This window comes from Penicillium cinerascens, assembly GCF_028974065.1.
Source record: "Penicillium cinerascens strain IBT 15544 chromosome Unknown contig_1_segment0_segment0, whole genome shotgun sequence".
Taxonomy (NCBI): Eukaryota; Fungi; Ascomycota; class Eurotiomycetes; order Eurotiales; family Aspergillaceae; genus Penicillium; species Penicillium cinerascens.
The window spans coordinates 3,952,324-3,976,437 of NW_026695287.1; the positions used below are offsets into that span (position 1 = coordinate 3,952,324).

Genomic DNA, 24,114 nt, shown 5'->3' on the forward strand with positions numbered 1-24,114 from the left:
TCTTGCTGACACTACACCTAGTGACGTGACACCTAGCGCCGACAGTCATGGCCACCACTCCACAATCAGAGACTGTGCAGTCGATCGCTGCACCGTCTGAGCCCGTTGACGATTGGGCGGGCCTTACCGACCCGGCTGAGCGGCGAAGACGCCAGAATCGGATTAATCAGCGGGCCCACCGTATGTGTTTCGATATCACTGCGTGAATTGATGCTGATGGTTTGCTAGGACGACGTCTGCGGCAGGCGAATAAGGACGTTCATCCTAAGAGTGTGGTCGCTTCTCCGTCCACTGCGGTAGTGCGATCTGGGAACAGTTCCTTGGAAGGTGTTTCTGAAAGCTCGCCGGCAGAAATAAAGGGCAATGGCTGTCTTCAACCTGGATTTGTGCGCATGTTATTCCATCGGTTTGCCGAGACGGCGTACCAACGCTACATGCTCGGAGATCCTACCTCCGACCACCTCTTGACGCTGACAAGAGTCAACGTCTTCCGAGCATGTGGAAACAATTTGAAAAGTATCGGATTCAACATGGATGATATGACCGACGACGCGATATCGCCTTTCAGCCTCGCCTCAAGCCCAGAAGAGTTATTATCGATTGATAATACCCAGATGCCCCTCAGCCTCCGACCGACCAAGATCCAAAGAACAGTACCCCATCATCCTTGGCTCGACTTCTTCCCTTTACCGAAAATGCGCGACAATCTGATCGAGGCGGGCGATGATTGGGACGATGAACAGCTCTGCCACGATATCATGGGCTTCTGGGATTCTCCGACAGATGGTCAGGCTGGGCTGCTGGTCTGGGGAGAGCCTTGGGATGTGAAGAATTGGGAGCTCACAGAAGCATTTCTCAAGAAATGGCAATGGGTGGTGAGGGGATGTCCCGAGCTGATGAATTCCACCAATGCTTGGCGAGCGAAACGTGGTGAAAAATTGATATTCCGCTACATCTAGTCGAATGAATTATAAATGAATGATAATGACTCTTTAAAAAGGTGCGGTACGTCTTATTCACTCTTTTTTTACACTTACCGGAGATCCCCTCCCTCATATAGGCCAATCATATGAGGGAGGGCCACCATTGAGGAACTTAACCTCAGGCCGAGGCTGTACGGTACTGTATAGACAGTCGTAATGTACGCCGTCTTGAAAAGATAGCTGCCTAGCCGAAAGAAGGGACTAACTTGGTGTTGACTAGAAGTAGATCCTCTCGAAATAGTATCAAATTAAACCGAAATCCTTTCTCTCCCTCACCAGATCGCCGATGCTAATCGAGTCAAATCTGAAAATTAAAAAATTCCGAAAACCGTCCAATCGCTCAAAGAACATGCTCCTTCTCCTCCTCCTTGGGAATCCTCACCCAGATCAAAGTAATAAGGGCCGCAATGATCTCCGCAGCCAGCCCAAACCACCAGATCGCCCGCAGACCCTCCAATCCAATATCTCCCGAAGGCGTCTTATCCACCTTGTTTCCAATCGCATCTGCTACCGACGTCATGACCGCCGTGCTTAGGTTCTGCACCGTCACCAGAAGACTACCTGCACTTCCCTGGTATGATCGCCGAACGTTGCTGGTAATGTAGATCGATGCGGCTGCGAATGAGAGATCCGGTCCGAAGGTGACGAGCGCAACGCCGGGCAAGGATAGCGCCCAGTAGGAGGTTCCCGACGTCTGGGGCAGGAAGAAGGCTGGGCCGAGCGCGAAGGCGAGCATGGCCGTAAGATATATGTAATGCCCCGGGACCACGTGCAGGGTCTTGCTCACGACCCATGTTGCTAACACGCCGACGATTGCGTTCGGGAGTAGGTAGATGGCCACTGTAATCGGTGCGGTATGTTGGATTCGAAGCCAGAATTGGACGGCGTAGAACTGCCAGGCTCCAGAGAATGCACCGAATCCCAAGAAGTATGCGATCATCAGCGGTGTAAATCCTTTCGTCTCCCATAGCCGGTTCGGAATTAGTGGGCGCTGGACCCAGCGCTCGACGAAAAAGAATGCCACGATCAGCAGGATGCCAATTATCACTAACGAGTAGGTGTATGGTGACCACTCTGCAACAGATCCCTGCGTAAGACCGAATAGCAGGCAGACGCAGCCGGAAACTGCAAGCGATGCTCCGAGGAAGTCGAACTGTCGGATCGTTGGTGCTTCCGTGCCGGCGATGTCAGCGACAGGCCGCAGTGGAGGAATAGTGATCCAGGCAGCGACTAAACACAGGCCCGAGAGAATTGCATTCGTTCCAAAAATCCAATAGAGGTGGGCCTTCAGAGCACCGCCCTGAATGGCACCTAACCAGAAGCCGAAGGGCGATGTGGCTGCCATGGCAGAGAATACCTGGTTCTTTCGACGCCCTGGATTGTATACGCGACCCAGAATACTCATTGATCCAGAAACGAGGACCCCTACAGACAGCCCTTGCATGGCGCGTACAATATAGAAGAGAATTGCCATGCTAGGCTTGACGGAGAACACGCCGACGACGTTCCAAATCGTCATCCAAGCAAAGGCGCCGACCATCAACATCCGCGGGGGCGTCAAGTCGCTGAGTGAGCCCGAAATCACCACGGAAAGACTCAACGGAAGAGTATAAGCTCCCAGGAGCCAAGGAAGTTCACTGTTGGTGATATCCAATGCTCTCTTCAACTCCTCTTGATTGACCGTGATGTCACCAAGGAGGAACGCGAACATAAGAAGACCGGCAGAGCACACAAACACAAAGATAACCTCCGCCGTGAAACTGCCAATTTCTGGAGGAACGCCTTGGTACTTGGTCCGGGTTGGAGAACCACCTGCCTCTTCCGCAAGATCGGGCATTCGTTCTGGGGAGGGATGGCGAATCGACCACCGCGTCGTACTCCGCTCACTGCGTCGAGAAGGAACTGCCCCGAGTTCCATATAACTTTCTGGGCGTTGCTCAACCACGGACATGGTACTAGCCAGGTTTTCCAATGCTTCACCCATGTGGGAATCTCGGCGAGGTCTTGTTGTGGGAATTTTGTGTAGTTCGGTGACATCCTGGGACTCTTGTGGATGGGCTGCATCTTCCGAAGCTCTTCTGATACTATCCAGTGTTGTCGCTGGTGATAGGGTCGAATTCGCAGAGGATCCAACGTCAGCGACGTGAATCTGCGCGCCAGGTTTGGCGCTGGCGTCGTCGTCCACGGGTGGTGCCATAGTTCCGGACACCGTCACGACGATGTTTTTATGTCATTTATTCAATTTAAAGGTCCCGAGGAGTATAGTAAATCTGCAGGTCAGAAAGTGAAAGAGAGCCCACTCTCAATCGAAAAGAAAAAGAAACATATTTAAAGAGCTTCGCTGCCCCGCGATCCTCAAAACGGTTAAATAGCTAAGGTGGAGACTGGCACGTCATGTTCTGAGAAGAGATTTATCAACGGAATTCAGTATCCGGGGTTCTCCAGAGCTGTGACTCATCTGTCAATTCGTATATAGTAATCTTTATCCATTCAGGCTATTTCCTGCATAAGATTTTTCATTCTACATATGCACCTCCTTATCAGTGACGAATCTAGATCCACTCGAACTGGTCCCCTAGGTATTGATGGGCCCGAGCGTCTCCAGATCGTGCATGTCCTTCGAAATTCTCTGCTCTAGCTGCCCTGCCACATAGTCGACCGAGTTCCCCACTTTCTTGCGGTGAGGTGACCTCCTGGTAGGTGATTGTCTTTAAGAACTTGCCCACCCATAGTCCGCCCGTATACCTAGCTGCTCCGCGAGTCGGGAGGACGTGGTTGGTTCCGATACATTTGTCGCCGTATGAGACGCAAGTCTTTTCGCCTAGGAATAGAGCTCCGTAGTTGGACATCTTTTCCAATGCTTCGCGTGGCTTTTGTGTGAGGATCTGCACATGCTCGTAGGCATAGTCGTCTGCGAGTTTGTATGCCTCGTCCAGGTTATCCACTACATTCACCTCTCCCAAACGGTCCCAGGAAACTCCAGCAACGTCGGCCGTGGGTAGAATCTTCAGCAATCGGTTGACCTCGTCGATCGTCTTTTCGCCCACACTTTGAGAGTTCGTGATTAGGACTGCAGGAGAGTCGTAGCCGTGTTCGGCCTGAGACAGGAGATCCGTAGCGACAGTGAATGGATCGGCATGCTCATCTGCAACGATCAGGATCTCCGTCGGCCCAGCTGGCAGATCGATGCCGATGTCTTCTCCGAACAGCTGGCGCTTGGCTTCGGCGACAAAGGCATTTCCAGGCCCGGCAATGAAATCTACCTTCTTCATCGTCTCCGTACCCACAGCCATGGCTGCAATGGCCTGCACACCACCTAGAATATAGATGTCGTCTGCACCGGCGTAGTGCATTGCGGCAACGGTGTTCGCCGGGATCGTTCCGGCAATGGGAGGCGTGCACGCGGTGACGTGAGGGACTCCTGCGCATTTGGCCGTGAGAATCGTCATATGACTCGAGGCCAGGAGAGGATAGCGACCGCCGGGAATGTATCTGTGATTGAATGAGTATCAACGCTGCCCGACCCAAGCTCGGAGAACTCACGCGCCAACCGAGCTGATCGGAATGTTCTTCTGGCCCAAATGCACACCAGGACGAATCTCCATTTCGAAATTCTTAAGCGACGCCTTCTGAGCTAAGGCGAAGGTTCGAACATTCTCTTGCACTTGCTTGATATCATCGAGGATCTGCTGTGGAACGGAGGCGATGATTTTCCCGATATCATCCTGAGAGAGTCTGAAGCTTGTAGGACTCCATTTGTCGAACTTTTCCGAGTAAGCTCTCACTGACTGATCGCCCTTGGCTCGAATGTCACCGATGACACCGCGCACAATTGCAGGTGTATCGGTTACAGGTGCGGGGCCTGCGCTTGCAGGATTCCGTTGCTTCAATTTGAAGACCATTATTGTAGAATGGTTGGTAGGTAGTTTGGGAGCTATGAAACAATTCTCTTGATATTTGCGAATCCAAAGCAGTACTCGTTCGCGTTATATAAGAACCTTGAACGGACACACCATTGACTACGAAGCTCTCCAAGGCTCCTTTGAAATCGGCGTCGGAGCCGAGTCCGATGTCAATACACCCCGCATGAGGGTGCGAGTGCAGCGCGTGAGCTCAACGAGTCTCGGAATGTGGGGGAATGTCGGTGGTTCATCGACTATTTTGCGTAAAGCCTCATAACTATGGATTCCGGTAACTGCCGATGAAATTACCTTTCTCTTGTCTCTTTTCTCCTTTCCCGTCGCTGATAATACTGTAGGCCTCAAACAGCGAAGCTGCATTGCCTGGAGCCCCGCACAGACAGCTCCACCCGTCCCGTCATGTTTCAACAACCGAGGTCCAACTATAGCACGACTCTTTGAACTGTCCTACAATGTACAAGTAAGGATGCAGACTATATCAGACCCCGGTACCTTCGTTGTCCACTACCCCAACTTGCTTGCGCGCATTTCCACTCATGCTACAGGTTGTCGATCCAGGGACATGATATTCCACATATTAAGTCTGTATAGCTTGTTTTCAAACAACGCATAAATTGGAGTTACGGCGAGCGTTAGCCGTAGAAAGTCTTGAAAAAATCGAATCCTCGATGTATTTTTCTCAGTTCTCGTTATCTCTGAAAACCTTGTCGGAACATCTGGGTTCAACTGCACGGGAGACGTGTGCGGCGGTAGTAGTGCAACAGGTGGCTGTTAAGTCATGGGGTCGCTTGTATTTGTCCAGTATCTACAACGTCCTGCGATATTAAAGCAATTCTGGGTCCTCCAAAAGACTAGGAAATGGTAGAGTCGATGGAATTCAGCGTGTCTGTCGTATTGAGTCGCGTTTTACTATACGCAAATTGCCGATGCTTCACGGCCCCCCGCTATCCACACAATGTCCCAGATCCCACATCAGCTGAGCAAGACTCTGAACCAGCGGCGGTGTTCTCTCAGAATTATCAGGCCGGAGTACTCCCTGAACAACTTTCATTGTCATGCCAGGGTCTGCAAGGAAAGTCGGTCCATCTGGCCCTTGTAGTGCAGGAAGACCGCAGCCCAGTGTCACAAATTTGGAGACATCCGCCACCTCATCTGCATCAAGAAATACAGTTGGTCCCTGACCCGAAAGCGAAGCAGAACTTCCTGTAAGCTGGGCGTTCTTGGCTTTAGATACGACTCCGTACGACCAAAATGCCAGGCTTGCGTAATAGACTCCGATCGCCAAGAACCCTGTCAATGAGCCGGGAGCCATTTGTCGAGCGGCACGCACGACTTGGCCTGCGTGCCAAATAGCCTGCCTCGAATCGGGGCTTGTGATCCATTCAAGGGCGGAGTGATAGACTCGACGGGCTCCTTGTTTATCCTCCTTGCCGGCGAATAGCTGCAGTTCCTCGAGGGACATGTGAAGCAGCATGGAGACGACCTCACACACTAATGTTATCTCGGGTCCGCATTGGACTCGTAGTTCTGAGCATACCATTCGGAAATGCTTGAGTGCCTGGTCGAGTTCTTGTTGACGGGAGTTTGTTACCAGAGCATGCCAATGTTTGGAACTGCTGGTTGAGATGAATTTCAGCCGGTGGTATTCGTTAATTAGAGCGGATAGCCCGTGAAGGAGGACTAGAGCCGCTAGTTGGGTATCGATGCGGTCTTGGCATACTGATAGATGAGAGATGTCGCGGAGGAGGTCCGCGAGGGATGGGACGCGTTCTGGGGTAATTGCACAATAGAGTTCCTTCCATTCGGTGGCTGTCTTGGCTTCCCATAATTGACGTGCGGCCGGCAGTGGAAGTTCCAGGTCTGCATAAGATATCAAAGGGTTGACGTTGAGAGTAATCGATGTCTGGGAATCATGAAGAAATATATGGTAAACAAGCCTTGGGTTATATTAGCACAATCCAAATCAGTATATCTGTTGTAATTACTACCTTTTGAAAGACTCTTGTTCAATCCAGCCACGCCACTTGCGTTCAAGCACGTCTCCCGTATCTTCCACCGAAAGCACAATGGCAGTATAGACCGATCGTCGGAACCTTAAAGCTCGCCGAAGCATTGTTATCAAGGGTTGGGAAAAGCTCTCTGCGATCTCGGTCTTCCGTCGATTACCACTCCAAATCCCTATATCCAGATTCAAGGCATAGGTCTGTGAGGTTCGTAGATCTCGCGTGGTGCTGTTATCTCTTTCATACTATTGTGTGGTGAGTGGTTGGATCAATCGCAGGAGTACACTTTCACGAACCTTAATGGGCATATACAAGCGCACAATCTCAAGCAATGCATAGCCCAGCTTCCTGATAGTAGGGATAGGTGAGCGAACGGCACCAGCAGAAGCTAGTGCCGCAAGGATACTTGCGTGTTCGCTATTCGGACGAAAGGTCGGCCCATGGATGAAAGAATCCACTTCAAGGCTTTGGTATTCAAAATATTGCTGTATCAATCCATCCAAAAGGTCCGTACTCGGGAACGACTTCATAATTCGAGTCAAGTTGGCTTCGCGGCTGACCTCCAGAACTAGACCAAAGATGAGATCCCGGCTACTTGAAGAAAGCCGCTCGCTCAAGATCTGCCGGTCTGTGGCACTGGCTTCGGGGCTGTCAATGGCTTGTGGTACCGACAGATTCTCATGGTCATCAAATGCGCGGTCTTCATGAACGGGCTTCCATGCGGACAATGATGAGCGATGGTAAGCTTCGGCGCCAATTCCAATACCGCTATCAGCATCAAAGCAATCTTGCGGTTCATTTCCGTGGAGATCTGGAGGGAAGCGTCGGGAATTATACAGGTCTATCAGCCCAAAGTCGCCATCCGTCAAGTTAAAGTCGTAGGGAGGATTCTCCAATGCGCCGTAATGTGTGAATTCGGGGATCAGAATGGATGGGTCGAAAGGATCGTTGTATCGACTCAGAGAGGAAATCAGTGCGTCTGGAATGAAATTCGGGAAAAAGGTGCCGTCGACGCTGAAAATGGAACTTTCTTGATCGGTAGGTGACACTATCGGCTATTGTGAGTGCGGGTTAATCACGAAGATGGTAGAGTACAATCCTACCGCCGTATTCAATTGCCATCGGTTCGTTCCCGGCTGATAATTCCGGTGAAAGGACCGGGTTTTGCGCATGTCCACTCGGAGTCATCATGGTATTGTTGGCTGCTGGAATTTCGTCCATTGGCGTAGGCATGGGAGAGAAGGCGACCAAGGTGGTCAAGTCAACGGGTTGATTGATGGCACCGTGGTTGTAGATGGCACCGTGATTGTCGGGCATGCGCTGCAGCAGCTCTGGGGATGAGTCCTGCGCGACATCCTGCCAGTCGCAATGAAGATTTCGCTCGCGACATCGCCGACAAGGCTTCTCCTCGTCGCATTTTAGCTTCGAGGAGGCGCAAGTTTTACAAGCCTGCGAAACTCGACTTTGTTTTGCAACCAAGGAGCTTCTTTTGCGCTTACGGTTCTTGTCATAAGTATGCCCTGCGGCATGGCGCTTCAAGAGGTCACTAGGGAGTGTCAGTGGCGGAGAATCAACAGGCCAAGATACTGACGGGCGTGCAAATCCCTTGTCGCAAACATCACAAACGTAGGGCTTCTCACGGGTATGCGATCGAATATGGCGGATCAAATGGTCTGCCCGGTGATAGTGGCGTTTACAGAAGCCGCATTGGAAGTAGCCTCCATCCTTCTCTTTGAATTTAACGGGAGGCGAGGTGTTCAGCTGGCCGGGTGAATCACCGAACATGTTCAAGCATCCGGTGAACGGAGAGGGCACCTTAGGGGGAGTTGAGAAGGAAGAGTCACTTAAATTGAGGGGAAGTAGGGCCAGGCCAGAGAATCTGGGGAAGTCATCCGGGATCAAGCGGCCATCACGCAGAAACACTCGTGGCTAGTTGGGAAGTCGGCAGCTCACCGGGCTGACAATTTCAAGACGCTAAGCAGATGAAGACCCCTGGCTTCAGTGAAGATCATGCCTCAACTGCCGCTCAACCAGGGCCTAGCGCACACTAAAGCGGTGTAATAATGTTCTGGTGATCCCGAATCCCGAATGTGCGCGATGGCCGCTGTTGTACCCGCTCCACTGCGCGATTCCCCAGATTTACGAAGAACAGGGGCGGCATTGGGAGACGTGTGATTCGTCTGAACGGCCGCTAGCTTCCCTACTAGTGATGGATTGAATCAGTCCCGTGGGGCGAGGATTACGCATGCCAATTGAACGGGTTGTTGGCGGTCGGGATGTGGGGGACTCGACCCGAGGCTCCGTCGTGGATGTATTCCGCTCCAAGCGGAGGACTCATATATGGTAGTTATGAGGGACTGCATCGTCGTCAGGTTAATCTTACCTTGATATTGTGTCAAGATCATCGAGATGGGTAAGTCCCTTCGCCCCTTCGGACCCTTTCCCACTAACGATGATTAGGCCTCACACCGGTACACTTCTTCTCGCACGGCTCGACCATGATGCTGGGAGAAGAGTCCGAAAGTGCCGATTACTGGAAAAAGTGCGGAGATGAAGCCCTGGCGCGGAACATCAAGGGAGTGGTTATCATGGTGAGTGTTGTCTGTCCGTTTCCAAGGGTTGGAAACTCAGAGCTAACAACATGCAGGGTGCTCACTGGGACTGCATGGGCGATAGAATCGAATTAGCGACAAATCCGAACCCTGGAAAGAGCCCTGTGGCCTACGTGCACCCGGACAAGTACGTCAACTACAAGCTCATTCCCGACCTGGACACCGCGAACCGATGCATCGACATGCTGGCCCGCGAGGGGTTCAACGTTGGCGGTAATGAGACTTTTGATTGGATTCATGATGTCTACCTCATTCTCATTCGCATGTTCCCGGCATATTGTCCGCCTACGACCTTGGTCTCTGCAAATGCTCGCTACGATCCTCATTTTCATATGAAAATCGGCGCTACCTTGCGTCCGCTGCGCGAGGAGAACTATTTGTTCATTGGGACAGGAGGTGCCGTTCATAATCTATACCGGAATAGATGGGCTCCAATGCTGCGATTCCGCGATAACTTTGCCTTGGAGTCTCCACCGGAGGACTGGGCTATGGAGTTCCGTCAGGCTGTCGAGGACGTTATTACCAAGACATCCGGTCCACAGTTACGCCGTGCAATGACTCGGCTGATGAAGCATCCTCGCTTCCGGGATGCACATGCCACCGACGACCACTTCATGGCTGCTATTTTCGTGGCTGGCGCTGCGGGAGATGCAGAAGATGAGAACGCACCTGCGATGATGGGCGCTGAGAGTTGGGAGTTGACCAACATGTGTAATTCGCAATTCACCTTGGGCAGATGGCCAAAGGAGATTGCAGTGTAATTTGCTTTCTATTTTATTCAGACGTATCGTTTCTTGCGCAATATCATTCAGCCCCAGAACGAAACTAGCTCTTGGAAGCTCACAATAGCCTTCTCCAGGTCCGTCTCTGGATCAAACAGTACCGGAGTCAAGGTAGAGCAGATTCTGCGAAAGATACTCCGCACAGCTCGGCCTCCTAAAGAGTCAACCCGGAGCCGAGTTGGAAATGAGCTCGTATTCGAAGTCAAGAAATGAATAGGGAGAAGAACGGTGGAGTTTTATTACTCCCTCGTAGTCAAGTATAATGCCATAGGAAAATGTTCCATCAACAGATGTTCCTTGAATGCGTTCATTAAGCCACAGCCTATGCTATTAAGGTGCAACCACGGATCCGGTACGTATGAGGTGCGTATATACACAGACAGGCCTGATTCCAGCGAAAACGAGGCCAACAAGTAAGAAACAGAAAGAAACGGGAAGCAAAGCAAGAAACCCAAGGAGGATTATTTCGCCACGCCGATTAAATGCTGTATGGATGATCAACAAAATACCCCACAGGGGGGGATCTCGCAAGGAAGACTCGTCAAAGTCAAATCCCGTGCTCATGGCTCATCTCTTCGTGCAGAACAATTCGTAGGAACGCCGCCCACCGAACAAAAGAAAAAGGAAAAGAAAAAGAAAAAAAAAGAACACCGATTGGGATATTTCCAACTCCTGTCAAACCCCGAAATGAACAAACCGCAAATAAAGTAAACTTAGATGACAACCACATCACCCTCGGCATCTGCAGGGTCGGAGGCCATCATGTCTCCGTATTTACCCACCGCGATCATCATGGGATCATCTCCCAGATCGATTGCGCTGTCATCATTGTTAGGGGATTGAAACCCCGCTTCCGCAAGAGCCAGCTCCTTCTCGTCGGAGGCGTGTTTCACGTCGGATTCTTCATCGCCAGCTCGGCGATGAGTTCGGTTTGTATCGACTGAAGGGGTAGTGTTGGATTTTGCCTGACCATGGGCAACACCATCAACGTTGTGCTTGATATTGAAGTTCCCGAGACTCGGTTGTTCGGCACCGAAGGTCACACTTTGCAGCGAGTTAGCAGTGCTTCGCATGAAGCCGCCCTTCTCCGCCTGCCAGACCATCATCTCGTGAAAGAAGACCTTCGTCATCCACCAGGCACTGAAGCTGGCTGCTCCGCCCAGGGTGAGCCGGTGAAGGACACAGTCCCAGAGAGCGTCGACTTTCTCAACGATGCACTGGGAGCGGTGATGGGCGAAGACCGCCGGAAGGTTCAAGATGAATGACACCCACTTATCCGGGAAGTTGTAGTCTTCGCCCGAAGCGGTGTCAACGGGGAAGGGATGGGCATCCATATCGTCCGCAAGGTCCGGCTTGGCGAAGAAAGGAAGACCCGTTGAGGTATCGGCATCAGTCAATGGGGTGAGAAGGGCACGAACGTCGTGCTTGAGGATTTGTTCCGTGGCCTTTTCGGCGCAGGCCGGGATGTTGGCCTTGGAGATCATGTCCTTGGGATCAACAAGAGTCCTGAAGTCGTACCACATCTGGTTCCGGTTATCGGGGTGGCAGAGCCATGCAGCGGCGGCATTGGCTGCTTGGTTCACATCGAGCATGTGCTTCAGAAGATTGCAAAAGATGTGAGCGGGAAGAAGTCGTGCGATAGAGACATGGGAAGGCTGAGCCTTGAAAGTCTCGACGATGTGCGCGCAAAGCTTGTGAGAGATGGAGCTGAAGGCGTCAAGAACAACCTTGGGCACGACTTGCGTCGTGAGAGGAGCGACAAATGCGATCATCTTCTGGTACATCAACCAGTCGCATTCCTTGATCCACGGTGCCAGGTTGGGGTGCGTCAACAGTTTCTGGACCGGGACAGTCAGGGTACCGTGGAAGGCAGAGAAGTACTTGAGAAGGTTGCGTTCCTTGCAGAACCGGAAGCTGTCGATCACGGAAATGCAGTGAGACCGGTAGAGGGCGGCAAGCGCTTCGGCAACCTTGGGATCCGTGTTCACGGGCAAGTAACCGCGGATATCTGGGAGGACGAGAGCATCGTTGTCGACCGCGGGAACTTCATCGGTGGGGAATTGCAGCATTTGGTGGATCATCTTTCCAGCCTGCTGCCCGACATTGTCGGTGGTGATCATGGCCTCGGAGGCAGAGGGGGATTGACCCTGACAGCTGCACCCAGATGGCGAAGAATTGGCAGGATATCGGGGTGCGAAAGATGTGGTAGGGGATGGGAATACCGCAGTGTCGGCTGTGGGTGGAGGGACGCTGACGCTGAAGCGTCCGTCAGCGCTGCCCGGGGGAACCGATGGCGACTCATCGTACCTCCGTGAGCGCATCACACTAGCAGGCCTTTCCGGAACACCGGCAGGAACATGCGGATTAGGGGCCACCTGGGCATTAAGAGGAACAGGCTTCTGTTGCTTTTCCTCGATGACGGACAAATCGACATAGTGATACTTGGACTCGCCACGGACACCAAGGCGTCGAGTCTGTACATTAGGGAAGATGATACGGACGAGTTTACCAAACGACGCAGGATTGAGAACCGACACTCGCTCCGTTCCACACTTTTCGGCATAACAGCAGTACACCCGATCTCGTCGTACGGAACCATTACTCTTCCGGCAGTTTTCACGCAACCTAAACTCGAGTCAAAAGACTGGAAAGGGAAACAAATGGGTGATGACGAGCTTGACTTACCAGATCATGGCAAATACCTGCTTCACCTTTTCTGCCTTGCCACCGGCTCCTTCGTGCTTCATGACCTCGGCGGCCATTTGTTGCAAGCTGAACCCTTCGTATTGACGAAGCAGCTTCCGCAGTTCGTTGTCATTTGCGAGCGTTGAGCTGGAACCCCTCTTCTTCTTGGCACCTGGCTCAGACGCCTCTTGGTCCTCGATCATATGATCGGGAAGGTGATTTTCCATCCCACTGTCGTACATGGATTGATATTGCGGAACAGGAACAGGTGCACCGTTGGATGCCATATCCGGTGGCAATCCGTGATGGGAAAGGCTATGTCCGTGCATGGCGTGACCGGAAAACTCATCTGGACGCGAAGCCACGGAATGGGAGTCTCGCATGCCATGCTCCAACGACGCGGCATGCGGCTGGTGGGCGAGCTGATGTCCAAAACGCATGATCATGTCTTCCGGATTGTTCCCAAACATGGCCTGGCCCGCGCCGACCTGAGACGGTAAAAACTGTGGGAATCCGTCGAGATGCTGGTCTTGAGTCTGCTGGGTCGTGCTCGAATGGATGCTAGCCGTTGAACCTCGGGACCTAGGGCGACGACCGGCTCGCGAAATGGTTTCAGATCGTCCTCGCATGGGGTCTGCGGTGCCAGGGCGGCTGTGAGGACCCATATGTTGTGTGGTCTGCGACACGACGCTTCCTTGCGACGGGGCGCGTACTGTGGATGGAAATCATGAGCAAGGCTTCCCATGTGGAGAGCCGAAGGGGTTCTCACCTAATTCTGGAGGCATCCTAGTTTGTCTTCGGTCCAATCTGGGAAGTGGAGGAGGCCCGTCACCAGGGAGATGACCAGGACCTGCACAGGTCGTGTTATTTTTGCACGGTTGAACACTCGGCGACGAGGCACATTCACGTATCAAAGCCGCACAAAACCAACGGTCGTCAAAAACAATCAACAAGAAGCCAAACGAAAGTCGTCCCAAGTCCGCAGGGCTAGCGGTCGCCGCGTTGTGCAAGTCGAGTCCAGGAGGATAAACAGAGGAAGCCGTTCCTCAGACAACGTTGTTTGGTCGGGTCACGTGGCTGAGGTAAGCATTCCGCCCCAAACAAACAAAGGAAATATGTAAATACAACACTGTTATCGCCGCGTTGCAGGAGGAATTATTGTCGTTATCTCCTGGAGTAGCCGGCTTCCTTTGCACTATTTATTGGGATATTCGTGAGCGAAAGAGCCAAGAAGAGCCTGCCTGGTCGCGAGATACAGGTGTAGAAACCCGCGACGGTCGCTGTCTAAAAGGGACTCAATTGTTACGAAACGCAGGAAAATAGCGAAGTATCAAACGAGAACATTGTCCGGTTACTAAATCCTCTCCAATGGACTAACTAGGATTGGGATATTGCGTTGTCAATGTTGTTGATGGCCTCAGGCTGTACTTCACACCTCGCGAACTCCGACGTCATCAGAGAGACGACCGGGGAATCTTGGTTTCTGTAGGCCTTGTTCGCATCAAAAGATATGCAAAGGGGTTTTATGAACCCCGACCCGCTAGTGCAACCCTACCTAGATACAGTCACACATGTCCCTGACCGATTTCCCGAAACATATATGTCACTCCACTGCTGATCGGAATGCTTTATTCCACGATCGACCCCACCATCCCGAGATCGACTCGGTTGTCTCCAAGCATACCTCTACCTAGGTAGATTATTGGCTACTCGAGCAATTGGACGGAAAGGTAAACCATCGATCAATAACACGTACACCGTCATGCCCAGACTGCCAAGATGGTCTCGCTCGGTTCCCACGGATCAACGGGTGGACCCCAATCTCCTTCCACGCGGTTCAGAATTACGGGAAATTGGATCGGAAACGGGACAGCACCACGGATGCCTTTCACGTCGGCTGATGTCAGTGGTAGTGGTCGATGGCCGACCGGCGCCAAGCGTCTCTCGCCGAAATACGCGGCGCATACAGTACAAGGGCAGTAGGGCTGCAGTGATGTCACTGTTTGGGGTTATTTTTGGGGCTTTGAAGCTTGGGGGTTTTGACGGCCTGAGACTTCCCCTCTTTTCTCCATCTCCCCTGAACATCTCCGGTAGCCATGCAGAAATTCAAGGAAAAGTTCGAAGATAAGGTTGAGAACCTGGAGGAGTCATTCCGAGGTCGGTCCTGCTGTTGTGAACCGCGAACAGTGTACCGCGAAACCGAGAACCCCGCGCAAGCTACTAACAATTCTTTAGACCACAGTCTTCACGACACCAAAGCCAAGGCTGCGCATTTGAAGCACAAGGTTGGCAAGTTTTTCAACATCGTCAACCCTAATCACCGCCACGACGAGGAACATGAGCAGGCTACGGATGCGAAGCGAACGAAAATCTCCGAGTCGCACCGTTTCGGCTCTTTCGCTCCAATTCGCGAGGGTAACAACCTCAAGTGGTATGTCGATGCCCTCGATTACCTCTGGGCGGTCTCCGAAGCCCTAGAAAAGGCGACCGAGACCATCTACATTGCCGACTGGTGGCTCTCCCCGGAATTATTTATGCGTCGCCCGCCCGCGAAGCACCAGGAATGGCGTCTGGATCACATCTTAAGACGTCGCGCTGAAGCAGGCGTCAAGATTTATGTGATCGTGTACAAGGAAGTCAACCAGGCCTTGACCTGCAATTCTGCACACACCAAACATGCCCTGCAGAGTCTCTGTCCCGAGGGCACCCCCGGCCACGGCAATATTCGTGTCTTGCGCCATCCGGACCATAATGTCTTCGAAAACGCAGCTGACATGACTCTCTACTGGGTATGTCTATCAGCAATCGAGCTTTTGTCCAATTCTTACCGGATATAATAGGCACACCACGAAAAATTCATCGTGATCGACTACGCCATGGCGTTCATCGGAGGCATCGACCTTTGCTTTGGTCGATGGGACGCTAACCAGCACTCTCTCGCCGATGTCCACCCCGGTGGCCTGCGAGACGACATCTTCCCCGGCCAGGATTTCAACAACAATCGCATCATGGACTTCCAGAGTGTGGACGACTGGCAGAGCAATGAGCTGAGCAAGGTTGACTACGGCCGAATGCCGTGGCATGATGTCGCCATGGGCCTGGTCGGGGATTCCGTCTACGATATCGCAGAGCACTTTGTTCTGCGCTGGAACTTCATCAAGCGCGACAAGTACAAACGCAGCGACAACGTAGATTGGCTACTGATGGAGGGCCACACTGGAGATGACGAGGATATCATCGCCGTGCAGCGGCCCAAATATCCCTGTGGAGAGTATATCCAGCACCCTCTCACGCCGCTATCTGGCAAGCCCCGTGGACAGCAGGGTACCGTTCGCGCCCAGATCGTGCGAAGTAGTGATGATTGGAGCAGTGGTATTTTGAACGAACATAGTATCCAGAATGCGTACTGCGAAACTATTCGCAACGCCGAGCACCTTGTCTACATCGAGAACCAGTTTTTCAGTGAGACGACTCCCGCAGAAGCAATCTTTTCGAATTACTGACATTTTCCCCCAGTCACTGCCACCGGAGAACAGCAGCACCCGGTTTACAACCAGATCGGTCGTGCCATCGTCGATGCCTGCGTTCGTGCCGGTAAGGAGGGACGCAAGTTCCGCGTCATAATCGTTATTCCCGCCATTCCCGGATTTGCTGGTGACCTGCGCGATAGCGCGGCGACGGGCACCAGGGCCATCATGGACTACCAGTACAAATCGATCTGCCGCGGCGAGAACTCAATCATGGGTCAAATCAAGAAGGAGGGAGTTGATCCTACGCGTAGGTCTACTCTCATGCTTTGACTGCTGAGTGATACTGACTGATTGAACAGAACAAATCTTCGTTTTCGCGTTGCGTGCCTATGACCGAATCAACAAGACTCCCGCTCTTGAAGAGCTCGAGGAGAAGGCCGGTGTCAACTATCAGGAGATCCAGCGCGGTATCGCCGAGTCCATTATGAGTGAGAGTGTGCACCCGTCTATTGGCAAGGAAGGCGATCGGAATGAGAAGGACTATGAGACCGACTCGGCTCAGAAGCAAGAAAACGTGCGCAAGCTGGAGAAGTTCGAAGAACAGGTCGAACGGCGCAAGGCACAGCAGGGCGATGCGAGCTGCGACTCGGTGGCTCACCTTACCATGCTGAATGGTGGCAAGATGGTCGACGAGATCTGGGAAGGTGACCCCGAGGCCGAGAAAGCCAACATTGTCCAGGAGGAGCTGTACGTGCACGGCAAGGTGTGCATTGTCGACGACCGCATCGTGATTTGCGGCAGTGCCAATATCAATGACCGGGTAAGTGGCTTCCGACAGCTCATGTGGGACCTAGCTAATGTCTCTGGGGGCGTATAGTCCCAGCTTGGCTCACACGATAGCGAGCTGGCGATCGTCATGGAAGACCAAGAGTTCATCGACAGTAGAATGGACGGTAAGCCGTACCGTGCAGCTCGGCATGCAGCAACTCTCCGCCGTCAGCTCTGGCGAGAGCATCTAGGCCTGCTGCCCGCACAGGACTTCGACGCTTCGAGCCACCCAAACTCGCAACCTCCAAACGTCTGTCCGAATCAGATCCTAGAGGGCGCCGAAAACGAATTGGTCACCGACCCACTGAGCGATTCGGTCTGGAACACTTGGACGGAGCAGGCTAGCGTCAACACGGACACGTATCGGATGCTGTTCCGTGCGGACCCGGATGAGAATATTAGAACATTTGAGGACTACGATAGCTTCTGCCCGCGTGGGACGAAACAGGGTCACTTGTTCGATCCGTATATGCCGGCTGCAGAGGTGCGGCAGAAGTTAGATCGCATCAAGGGTCACTTGGTGTGGCTTCCGCTGGATTTCCTGTGCGACGCAGAGATGGCCGAACCCGGGCTGGCCGTGAATCAGATCACCGAGGTGAGTGTCTTTTGTTTTTGTTTTTATTTTTTGGTTTTCTCCCTGCGGATCGGTGTGGGCTGGAGTCAGTGCTAACATATTTCAATTCGGCAGAGCATTTACACCTAGGGCTGGTTCATTTTCCTCGTCGGCAAGACCTTTTGTTTTCATTTTTTGACACATGTTCTATTCTTGCATCATTCCGGGAGTAAACTCCGTAAATCCTCATACGTGGTGCAGTCACTAGCCCCCAGAACCATGTCCCTGGATAACCTTGGAAAGCAGCTAGGGGATAAATTTAATTTGCAGGACCACGCTATCGGCATAGTCTAAACCTACCTGTACAGACCGTACTTTTGCCCGACCCACCGGCGCCTCCACATTCCCAGTATGTACCAGCAGCTGGTCCTTGCGTGGTGCTGAAGTGGGGGCTATGGACGCAAATAGAGTTAGCGGATCCAAACCCCTGGAAATCCTTAATGCCATTTGCTCCTTGGGACTTTCGCTTCCTGCACCGGCTGAACCGACATCGTCCGTAGTGCTTCGGGTACTCGGGGTCGACCAGAACGAATTGGCCGGTGGCGCACACACAAGAATATGCCTCCAGCCCGCACGATTGGCGCACCGCTGGTCTCGAAAGGAAAAATTTCTCCGCGAGATAGGATTAGTGGGGGGCCTCAGCCTGGGCTTGGCGTCATCTTAATCCCCCGAGCCACACGGATGGGCTGAATCGGAGGCGCACAATAATGGGGGCGCCAGGACGGACCGGTTCTAAGTTGGCTAAGTTGGTAGGGAATGCGCAAATGGTATCTCGGCATTGCTACCCCGCTCCGCACTATAACATTCCGTCGCACAAGGGAGGACGAGACCCTGCACCCTACCTTGCAAAGTAAGGGAACGATCGACTGGGGATTGCATAGCCAACGCAGTCAATCGCGATCGTCCTCGAGCCGAATTGTCGGTCTTCGATCGATGCACGACCTTGCAAGGTTGGAAAGCATACATGACAAATTATTCTTTACTCGACTTCGGAAGTACGGAAGTACCTAGGTGGGTAACCAGTAGAACGTAGTATAACCGGAAATCTCCATTTGCTATTGTAACTGTGACTTGAGATAGAATGTCTCGGACGCCATGACCATGAATCCAGGCAGAACATATGCAAGCCCACGAAAAAATTAAAATCTAGCACACATCTAGACGCGGACAAATGGTAGTAAGAAGAGGAAGACGAAGAGAGAGGGGGAAAATAAAATAAAGAAAACTCCATCCAGATGCAACACCGACACCCATGGAAATTTTGGAAAGCCGACCACTTTTTGGAGCCGATCAAATGCGCACACGTCGCCAAACGCAGCCAAGAAAAATGAGAAGCAGAGAACAAGGCGGGCTGAGGGATTGCGGGATTGTGTGGATGGGATACCCTTGCTCGGGGGTCATGCAAGAGGCTAAAGGCCAATGCGGTCTACTCAACGAAGGTTAGCGAGCGAATGAAACCGTCCCAAGCTCGAATTGACTTTTGATTCCACACGATCATGAATGAGTCGACTTACTCGGGAGTGCGTTCACGCCTTGGCATTGTGGCAGGCATTACACCGACAATGGCCACAGATCTTGCATCGCCAGATCGCCACGAAGGGGCCCGAGTTGCAGTCGGAGCAGCGCCATGTCAGGATATTGCCGTTGGTAGCCTGGACGATGGCGAAGACATGACCGGAGCACTGGTTGGCCATTGTGGAGAGAGAGCTGGGCAGCGTCAGCGTCAGAGTCAGTGTCAGAGTCAGAGTCAGTGTCAGAGTCAGTGTCAGTGTCAATGCCAATGTCAATGTCAATGTCAATGTCAATGTCAATGTCAATGTCAATGTCGACGTCGACATCTGATAATGTTCCCGAGACTCCGTCACTTACCAAACTAGGAAAATGATCAAGGGCCCGAGGGATTGGGATGCTCGTCGATCACCGGAAACTGGTTCTAAGTGTCGGGATCGGAGGCGGAAAGGAGGAATCAAAGATAATTCACCGAGCACGGGAGAAACTCAATGGCAAAGAAACTCAACGGATCCGAAGTGATGTGTGACGGAGGATGGTGGAGAGGGATGAAAGATGAAATGCTTCAAGAGCCGCCGGACCAGGACATTATATACTCTTCATCAACTTCTCAGGAAAAGGAGGGGGGGGACCGAAGAAGACGGATCCTGGAAGGAGCCAGTCGACAACCAAAGCTCTACACGGTCTGCGAAATTCCGTCGATAACGCACCTAGCCGGTTGATTGGTGTTCTTCAGGGTCAACAGAAGACTGGAAAAAGAAAAGAAAAAGAAAAAAGGGCAAAATAGAGTGAGTGGAAGAATGTCAGGTAGTGCGGGAAGCGGAAGGGCGAAGGAAACAAACTAGATCTGCCCGAGGCTCATCTAGACTGCATTGCAATTTAGGCGAAGGCGCAGAAGGACCCGGTAGATCGTAGTTGACGTCCGGCTGGGTGGGAATGATCTCGATCACATTACATCGGGCGGAGGCCATTGGTCCTCGTCGATCCGGTAAGGGCAAGGGAGCTGGTAGTGCCCGGTAGGAGGCGGGGGGAGGGGCTATGAATTTGATTTTCCAGATTGACTCGTGTTACATAGAGGAGGGGGGAAGAGAGGGTGTGGAGCTGGAACCGGAGCTAGGGTGTCGGTGGCCGCGAGAAGGAAAGGAACAGGTCCCGAAAGGGTTCGCAAGGTTCGCAGAAGCGTATCCATAGACGCGCCGAACCCGCTAAACCCGAGCTGCCGGGCCTGGAAACGGTAAAGGATCGTCGAGGCGCCTGGTACGTCCACCCAGCTCTCAGCCAATATCCAGTAGAGAATACACTCGCGTCGATCTGAGCCGATCGCGGGCTTATGCATCCCAGCAATCCGGGTTGGGTCCGATCCCCCGGTGGACAAAGTACACCACTTACAGTCCGCGTTCCGGTGGTTTTTGACTTTGGCCCTGGCTCGATAGAGTTGATACATCATCCCACACGCTTGGACCAGGGGCCTAGTTCTCCGGTTCTCCACATGGCTCCCTGACAAAAGTCCCGGCCTCTTGCGGTGCTCCCCGTTCATTTTCGGTTTCAACGATAGCGAGACGGTGGCGAGTGACGAGTGACGACGAGTACGGAGTATCGAGTCCGGCAATCCCTGTTCAGATGACGATCGACCGGAAGTGCGTGCCCGGCGTTAGTTTCGAGCTGTCGCTTTTCGGGTCCAATCGGTGGGGTTGGGATGCCAATTCGGCAAAAACGGAAGAGAATGGAATTGTCCTCGACGAATGACCGCCCGTGCACCGGTTCATCGTTGCTACGGAGAGTTCCTGACTCGGGACGTCCACGGCCACGGGTTTCCCATATCCCATATCCCACGTCCCTGATCGGTAATGAGGGAGGTACTCTTTCGGAGCGGTTCGGTAGGGCCAAACGACTATACACCGAAAAACTACGCGTCGCACTCGTGAGCCTCCGCTGATGCTTGACGGGGATCGTTGCGGTGGATCCTCCTCGTCGTATAAAGTCAAAGTACCGGGGTTCTTTCATCCGCGTTCCGTCCCGTCTGGGCACCTGTCAACGAGAACGAGGACCATACGCGTCTCGTTTCAAACCAGGCCATCGCCGATCTAGGGGAGTTGATGAACGAGTTACGTCTCCGCCCAACGCGGCAGTCTGGCTCATGACCGGTGATGTGTCAAGTAGCGGCTGAAACGGGACCTGACCGGTTCGGATGCGCCGTCACCGTTGATCGAGCCACTTGGAGGGTCTCGGCATCCAGGCCACTTGACAATTCTTCCCGAATCGGCTTCCAGAACGGAACGGAATCCGGACTGTTGGGGAGAAGGCGGCGAGCCGCATCGACCGTTGAGGCATCGAGATGATGTACATGATCCGAATGATATTGGGGAAAGACGGAACGGCAATTGCCACTGGATTTCATAGATTGACTGAACTGTTTGCTATTGATATCTGTGTATGTTCGAGGGGTTCTCGGGCACCGGTTTCACCGCCAGAAGCCGTGTGAGTGGAACCCACCAGAAACCGGTGCCTTCGATCCTCGTCAGGTCTCGCATCCGGTCCTTTTCGTTCGCTCGATGAGAAAAGCAAAAAGAACCGGCGCACGAGACTCGGTGTCTGATCTGCCAACGCTCCGTTAAGAACACCTCGTGAGTGACGAGATGCTCCTGCAGTACCCAGAGTGGACTGCATCGCTGGGGAAATTCTGGGATTCGTCATTCTACGAGATCGTCTGCGGGAAAGCAAACTGCTTGGGTAAATGGTGTTTTCCATTCGGTCAAGTTAAGAAAACAGAGGTATCATGTGGAATCTTGTACATGCAGAGATCGGAGTCTGCAAGATCAATAGCAACGCCGCCCTAGAAATGTCAAAGTGTTCCTTTTTTTTTTTTTTTTTCTTTCTTTCTTTCAAATTCGTCACGGCCGTCGGCCATCATTCAGTCATTAAGGTGGAAGAGAGCCGAGACGCTATCAAGGGGGGGTTAGCATGATCCAATGGGAAAATGGTGCAGTGAAACCCACCTTTCACCGTAGTGGTGACGCCGGATGCTCTCCGCTAGGAGGGTGGAGACGTCGATGACGATCAACTTCTTTGATCGCCGAATCATCGACGGCTCGATTGGGAAGGTATTGGTGACGACGATGTGGTCAATGGAAGGGCACGCCTCCATCTGAGCGAGCGAATCGGTTCCGAAGAGACCGTGGGTCGCAATGCAGTACACTTTGCGAGCACCGCCGCGCTTCACGACAGTCTCGGCGGCGGCGATCCACGATCCGCTCTTGTCAATCATGTCGTCCACAATGAACACGGGCCGATTGCGGACCTCGCCCACCAGTGTGATGGTCTTTTCATGGTGTTCGTAGCCCACGACGCTCGCCTCATCGTCATCCGACTCGGCAGCGTCAAAGGAGCCGCCCAGCGCGTGGTCGGGCGGTAGAGAGGATGCATTGGAGACCATCGAGTTGCACATGGCATCGGGGACCACCTCGGTATTGTCGGCGCTGCCGCTGCCAACGGCGCCAGGAGTGGTGCCATCGGACTGAGAGCCGGACTCGGGGTGATAATCATCGTCTACCAACTGACCTTGGACCAGACGACCGGTGATGACATCCTGCACCCGTAGATCAGTGTATTCGTGTTGAGCCTCGAGCTCCGATGGGCGACGAGCCGCGGGGGGAGTCTCGGGACGCAGAAGCGTCCGCGCAACATTGATCGGCTCGGTCTTCTCCGGGATGGAAGAGGTACCCTGGGCATTCTGCAGGTGAAGCGCGAACGGCTGCTGGCCCTTGGGAATCCGAGCCTCTTCATCGACGGCGTCGAAAAAGACGGTGCTGTCGGACATGGTGACGGGGACCTTGGGGCGGCGCCGGTCGGTGGTCACGATTCCAAAGTTCAGCTTCAGGGTATCGGCCAGCGAAGTTACTCGCTTGGTACCGCCGGCATTCTTGCTCACCACCACGGCATCTCTCCAGCCCTCCACATTCATCCGGATCCAGCGGGCAATGAAGGGCTCGGCGAAGAGGTTGTCGACCGGTTTGCCAAAAAAGCCTTGCATCTGAGATGCCTGAGGGGAGATACTTCTATCAATACGAGTGCGGATTAAAAAGAAGTGCGGGGCAACGTACGTGCAGGTCCATGGTGATGACATGGTCCACGCCGGCGATGGAGAGGAGGTTGGCGAGCATACGGGCGGTAATGGCGCCGCGATGGCTCTTCTTCTTGGATTGACGCGAGTAGGGGAAATACCTCGTCCGGGTCAGCATGCAACTGTGATTGGATCAAACAAGACGGGCAGCATACGGCATGACCGCTTGAAGAGATCGTTAGCTTTTCTTCTCATTTCGGGAGAGAAGACGACGGATGCATACCAGTAATAGACTTGGCCGAACCACCCTTGCACGCGGAGATCATGATGAGAAGCTCCATGACACTGTCATTGATCTTATTGCTGCCACTCTGCAGGATGTAGACATCCTGGTTACGGACGGAGACGCCGATGTTGACGCTGGTCTCACCGTTGGCAAATTTGCCCAGGTCGGCTTTGGCGGGAGAGGCACCCAGGCGCTCGCAGATGGTATCTGCGAGGCCGGGATGGGAAGTCCCCGAGAAGATCTGCACGCCCCGCATGGCAGTTCAATGTTTGGGAGGAAGAAGAAGAGAAAGAAAAATGGAGGAAAAGAAAAAAGTTCGGGAAAAGCAAAGTGCGCGGGCGGTGTGTGCGGACCGCCGTATGC

The 24,114-nt window shown here is 53.0% G+C and overlaps 9 protein-coding genes across 9 annotated transcripts; 3 read left to right on the plus strand and 6 right to left on the minus strand.

Moving 5' to 3' along the window:
* Positions 1 to 47: 47 nt before the first annotated feature.
* N7498_003031 (DUF3425 domain-containing protein) lies at positions 48 to 959 on the plus strand (the record flags this gene model as incomplete). Its single annotated transcript, XM_058450093.1, has 2 exons — positions 48 to 180; positions 229 to 959. The coding sequence occupies 2 exons, from the start codon at positions 48 to 50 to the stop codon at positions 957 to 959; spliced, it is 864 nt and encodes a 287-aa protein (XP_058312437.1).
* Positions 960 to 1,323: 364 nt separating this feature from the next.
* N7498_003032 (uncharacterized protein) lies at positions 1,324 to 3,180 on the minus strand (the record flags this gene model as incomplete). The annotated part of the gene is made up of 1 exon (XM_058450094.1): positions 1,324 to 3,180. The coding sequence occupies one exon, from the start codon at positions 3,178 to 3,180 to the stop codon at positions 1,324 to 1,326; it is 1,857 nt and encodes a 618-aa protein (XP_058312438.1).
* A 355-nt stretch (positions 3,181 to 3,535) lies between these two features.
* N7498_003033 (histidinol dehydrogenase family protein) lies at positions 3,536 to 4,885 on the minus strand (the record flags this gene model as incomplete). The annotated part of the gene is made up of 2 exons (XM_058450095.1): positions 3,536 to 4,475; positions 4,527 to 4,885. 2 exons carry the CDS (start codon positions 4,883 to 4,885, stop codon positions 3,536 to 3,538), a joined length of 1,299 nt encoding a protein of 432 aa, XP_058312439.1.
* A 949-nt stretch (positions 4,886 to 5,834) lies between these two features.
* N7498_003034 (uncharacterized protein) lies at positions 5,835 to 8,691 on the minus strand (the record flags this gene model as incomplete). Its single annotated transcript, XM_058450096.1, has 5 exons — positions 5,835 to 6,840; positions 6,892 to 7,151; positions 7,203 to 7,954; positions 8,010 to 8,452; positions 8,498 to 8,691. The coding sequence occupies 5 exons, from the start codon at positions 8,689 to 8,691 to the stop codon at positions 5,835 to 5,837; spliced, it is 2,655 nt and encodes an 884-aa protein (XP_058312440.1).
* Positions 8,692 to 9,315: 624 nt separating this feature from the next.
* N7498_003035 (DODA-type extradiol aromatic ring-opening family dioxygenase) lies at positions 9,316 to 10,279 on the plus strand (the record flags this gene model as incomplete). The annotated part of the gene is made up of 3 exons (XM_058450097.1): positions 9,316 to 9,319; positions 9,367 to 9,497; positions 9,554 to 10,279. The coding sequence occupies 3 exons, from the start codon at positions 9,316 to 9,318 to the stop codon at positions 10,277 to 10,279; spliced, it is 861 nt and encodes a 286-aa protein (XP_058312441.1).
* A 734-nt stretch (positions 10,280 to 11,013) lies between these two features.
* N7498_003036 (RFX family transcription factor) lies at positions 11,014 to 13,650 on the minus strand (the record flags this gene model as incomplete). Its single annotated transcript, XM_058450098.1, has 2 exons — positions 11,014 to 12,925; positions 12,986 to 13,650. The coding sequence occupies 2 exons, from the start codon at positions 13,648 to 13,650 to the stop codon at positions 11,014 to 11,016; spliced, it is 2,577 nt and encodes an 858-aa protein (XP_058312442.1).
* A 1,431-nt stretch (positions 13,651 to 15,081) lies between these two features.
* Positions 15,082 to 17,986, plus strand: pldA (uncharacterized protein; the record flags this gene model as incomplete). Its single annotated transcript, XM_058450099.1, has 7 exons — positions 15,082 to 15,142; positions 15,221 to 15,774; positions 15,826 to 16,447; positions 16,502 to 16,762; positions 16,815 to 17,275; positions 17,333 to 17,878; positions 17,972 to 17,986. 7 exons carry the CDS (start codon positions 15,082 to 15,084, stop codon positions 17,984 to 17,986), a joined length of 2,520 nt encoding a protein of 839 aa, XP_058312443.1.
* Positions 17,987 to 19,422: 1,436 nt separating this feature from the next.
* N7498_003038 (uncharacterized protein) lies at positions 19,423 to 19,734 on the minus strand (the record flags this gene model as incomplete). The annotated part of the gene is made up of 1 exon (XM_058450100.1): positions 19,423 to 19,734. The coding sequence occupies one exon, from the start codon at positions 19,732 to 19,734 to the stop codon at positions 19,423 to 19,425; it is 312 nt and encodes a 103-aa protein (XP_058312444.1).
* Positions 19,735 to 22,316: 2,582 nt separating this feature from the next.
* On the minus strand, positions 22,317 to 24,022 carry N7498_003039 (ribose phosphate diphosphokinase subunit PRS1; the record flags this gene model as incomplete). The annotated part of the gene is made up of 5 exons (XM_058450101.1): positions 23,749 to 24,022; positions 23,681 to 23,690; positions 23,506 to 23,626; positions 22,402 to 23,444; positions 22,317 to 22,347 (listed from the first exon to the last, which is right to left on the minus strand). Exons 1-5 carry the CDS (start codon positions 24,005 to 24,007, stop codon positions 22,317 to 22,319), a joined length of 1,464 nt encoding a protein of 487 aa, XP_058312445.1. The 5' UTR covers positions 24,008 to 24,022.
* Positions 24,023 to 24,114: the final 92 nt, after the last annotated feature.